The 2,985-nt window shown below is 47.3% G+C and overlaps 1 protein-coding gene across 1 annotated transcript in view; it reads right to left on the bottom strand.

Annotated features, from left to right (window-relative positions):
- Positions 1-2,489, bottom strand: part of LOC311329008 (lysyl oxidase homolog 2A-like) — a gene marked incomplete at both ends in the record, with an annotated part of 50,604 nt that extends 48,115 nt beyond the window's left edge. Inside the window, one exon of the mRNA XM_084462895.1 lies at positions 2,457-2,489. Coding sequence (XP_084319021.1) covers positions 2,457-2,489 — 33 coding nt within the window. The remainder of the gene's footprint in view (positions 1-2,456) is intronic.
- Between the last annotated feature and the right edge of the window lie 496 nt (positions 2,490-2,985).

The raw sequence follows: 2,985 nt of genomic DNA, 5'->3' as shown, positions 1-2,985 counted from the left end.
CTATTTCTCTCTATCTCTCCCTCTCTCTCTCTCTCTCTCTCTCTCTCTGTCTCTCTCTCTCCCTCTCTCTCTCTCTCTCTCTCTCTCTATCTCTCTCCCTCTCTCTCTCTCTCTCTCTCTCTCCCTCTCTCTCTCTCTCCCTCTCTTTCTCTCTCTCTCCCTCTCTCTCTCTATCTCTCTGTCTCTCTCTCTCCCTCTCTCTCTCCCTCACCCTCTCTCTCTCTCTCCCTCACACACACTTTCTTGCATCCTTTTTTCTCTTTCCTTTGGGATCATCCTTAATTCTGGATGAAGTAGAATTGTGTGTGTGTGTGTGTGTGTGTGTGTGTGTGTGTGTGTGTGTGTGTGTGTGTGTGTGTGTGTGTGTGGGTGTGTATGTGTGTGTGTGCGTGTGTGTGTGCATTGTGTGCGTGTTTGTGTGTGTGAGGAAGATGAGGTTGTGAAAGCAGATCTGTGAGTGTGGTGGCTCTGTACAGACAATGTAAAGTGAGAAGTGTGCACGTCTGTGGACACACACACACACACACACACACACACACACACACACACACACACACACACACTCTCTCACACACACACACACACACACACACACACACACACACACACACACACACACACACACACACACACACAAACAAACAGATGCCCTTTTCCAACAGCAGAGGTTGGTCACCAGCCCTGATGTGATTGACAGCTCACTTGGAGGCAACAAACAAACAAACAAGCAAACGAACAAACAAACCAACAACTCGTGCCCTAGTATCGTCCTGTCCTTTCAGGCCAAGCTGAGAGCTTGTTTATTTGGCTCTGGCGGAAGCTCACTAAACATAGTGTTTGTTGGAATCTGGATCCCCGAGAAGCTAGAATTTGGACCTAGGTTTTGCGAGATTTCGCAATGGGTGACTGCGAATACGTAAACATTTTCCAAACACAGGTGAAGTTAGTGCTGGACATTCTCCTGAATGTTGCAGTCAAAGAAATAACGCACATTTTCAAAGGCACTGCGGGTAACTTTACTGATCAAAACACGTTGCCGCTTGAGTTGAGAGTGGCAGAGGGCCAGATGGTGCTAGAACGTAGACTGACCAACGCGTTGAGAACATCACTCGGCCCACATGTCAAAGCAAGCGCACACGTGTCACAGGCACAGCATGGAGATACATGTGGTGGGTGTCAACAAATCCATTCGACTGTGATAGCGATATAAACATTGTTTCCGAGGCCATATGGCTCGGTGGATATTTTGGCGAGCAGAATGAGGTGCGGCGCACCTGAGCCAGTACTGCAGGGAGGCAGGCAGGCATGAGCAATCTGGTGGCAAGTCGCAAGTGGCAAAATACCTACCTCCGACCTGTGTGCATTCGAGCTATATACCATTATATCACAGTTACCTAGTTATATCTAGTGCATTCGAGGGGGCTGAGAAACATATCCGAATTTGCGACGAGGAAGTGCGAGTTCATGCGGTGTCTTATTTAATAATTCCGTAGCAAGTCGCAATTTGCCACCTCCCAGTTATAAACGAACGCACCATAATACTATAGCTAGCTTGTTATTCGCTAGCGCTGTCGGTATCCTTATATTTGTCAGGCACTGAACAGTTTTCCTTTATCCAGTTGTATCTCAATCTGAAGATGAACCAGAAGGCATTGCAACAAGGCCAGAAAGAACTGTTCTAGATGTCTCTGTCAAAGAGGTCAGAGGATATTCATGTAACGGCTTACAAATCTGCTTCCATGAAAGCACTTTGGACTTGCAGCCTACAGTATGTAGCTAGCTATGATATGCCTCTTTTGTGTGCAGACATGGACCCGGAGGTGTTACAGCTTGGTGTCTTGAAAGAGGAGAGCAGTAGCGACCTGGTCAGCCTGCTGCCACGAGGTAATCATGCACGTTCGTCACGTACTGTACATGATACGAGCTGTGCTCAATGTGGAGCTTGATCCTAGGGCTTGGATGGATGGATGGATGGATGGATATATATATATATATATATATATATATATATATAGAGAGAGAGAGAGAGAGAGATTGATTGTATTAGGGATGCCCCGATCACGTTTTTTTGGGGCAGATACCGATCACCGTCTATGAGCAATATCTGCCGATACACTTCTGATACCAATCTTTTTTTGTTTGTTATAACAGCTGGTATAGAAGTACAGTTTGAACATTTCATCCATTGAATTGAGTCCAAAGTAGGCCTCCCATCCACATTTTATTTTCTCTACCTCAATATTTACTTGGATCATTATGTAAATAACATGTGCGTGCGTTCTAGGTCGCACAACATGATTTAATGAGATTCTGGAGTAGAACTGGAGTAGTGACCGCATGCACACTATCCGAGCCAGAGAAGTGAGTTACATTCCAGTTGTTCTCCTTCGTTTGGGTAGGTTGGTTGATTCGTCCATTACCCCAGGGGGTCACCCAGGCTATATGTCCAGGCACACCTCCAGGTGCCACGTCACCATTTGGTCATCCATGACCGTCAAGCCACGCATTCCGTTGGGTGTCCCATATATCGGACAGTCCTGGATGACGTGGTCTGATCGTGGTTTGTTCCTCAGCACCATCCCCGGAGACGATTAAGCCTCACCCACGCCGGTCTGGGTAAGTCCATCCCTGCAGGGGAAGGACCGGCGGCCGGGTGGTTCTTGTGTGGTGGAGGCCAGCGGGCTGGATGCATTCCAGTGACTCCGCTCTACATAGCGCGCTACAACTTAACGTTAGTTGCAAGTGAATTGAAATCCTCATCTGAGATCACATTTCCCTCAGTCCAGCATCTATTTCTGTTCACCGCAAACTACCTTTCAGACCGTTTGCAATATGTTTGCAAACGTCGTGTCCTGCCTCAGTTTCCAACGGAGCTACACGCGCTCTGGGGACAGGACGAGAGAGAGTCGGAGTGTGTGGGAGAGACTGTGTGTGTTTTGTGTTGAAACTTTTTTTTACCTTGCTTCCCCCATTAGGCTATTTTGT

The sequence above is a fragment of the Borostomias antarcticus genome (assembly GCF_949987555.1).
Source record: "Borostomias antarcticus genome assembly, contig: scaffold_79, whole genome shotgun sequence".
NCBI lineage: Eukaryota > Metazoa > Chordata > Actinopteri > Stomiiformes > Stomiidae > Borostomias > Borostomias antarcticus.
The sequence above is the reverse complement of the archived record's forward strand: the minus strand, read 5'-3'. Positions and strand labels throughout refer to the sequence as shown.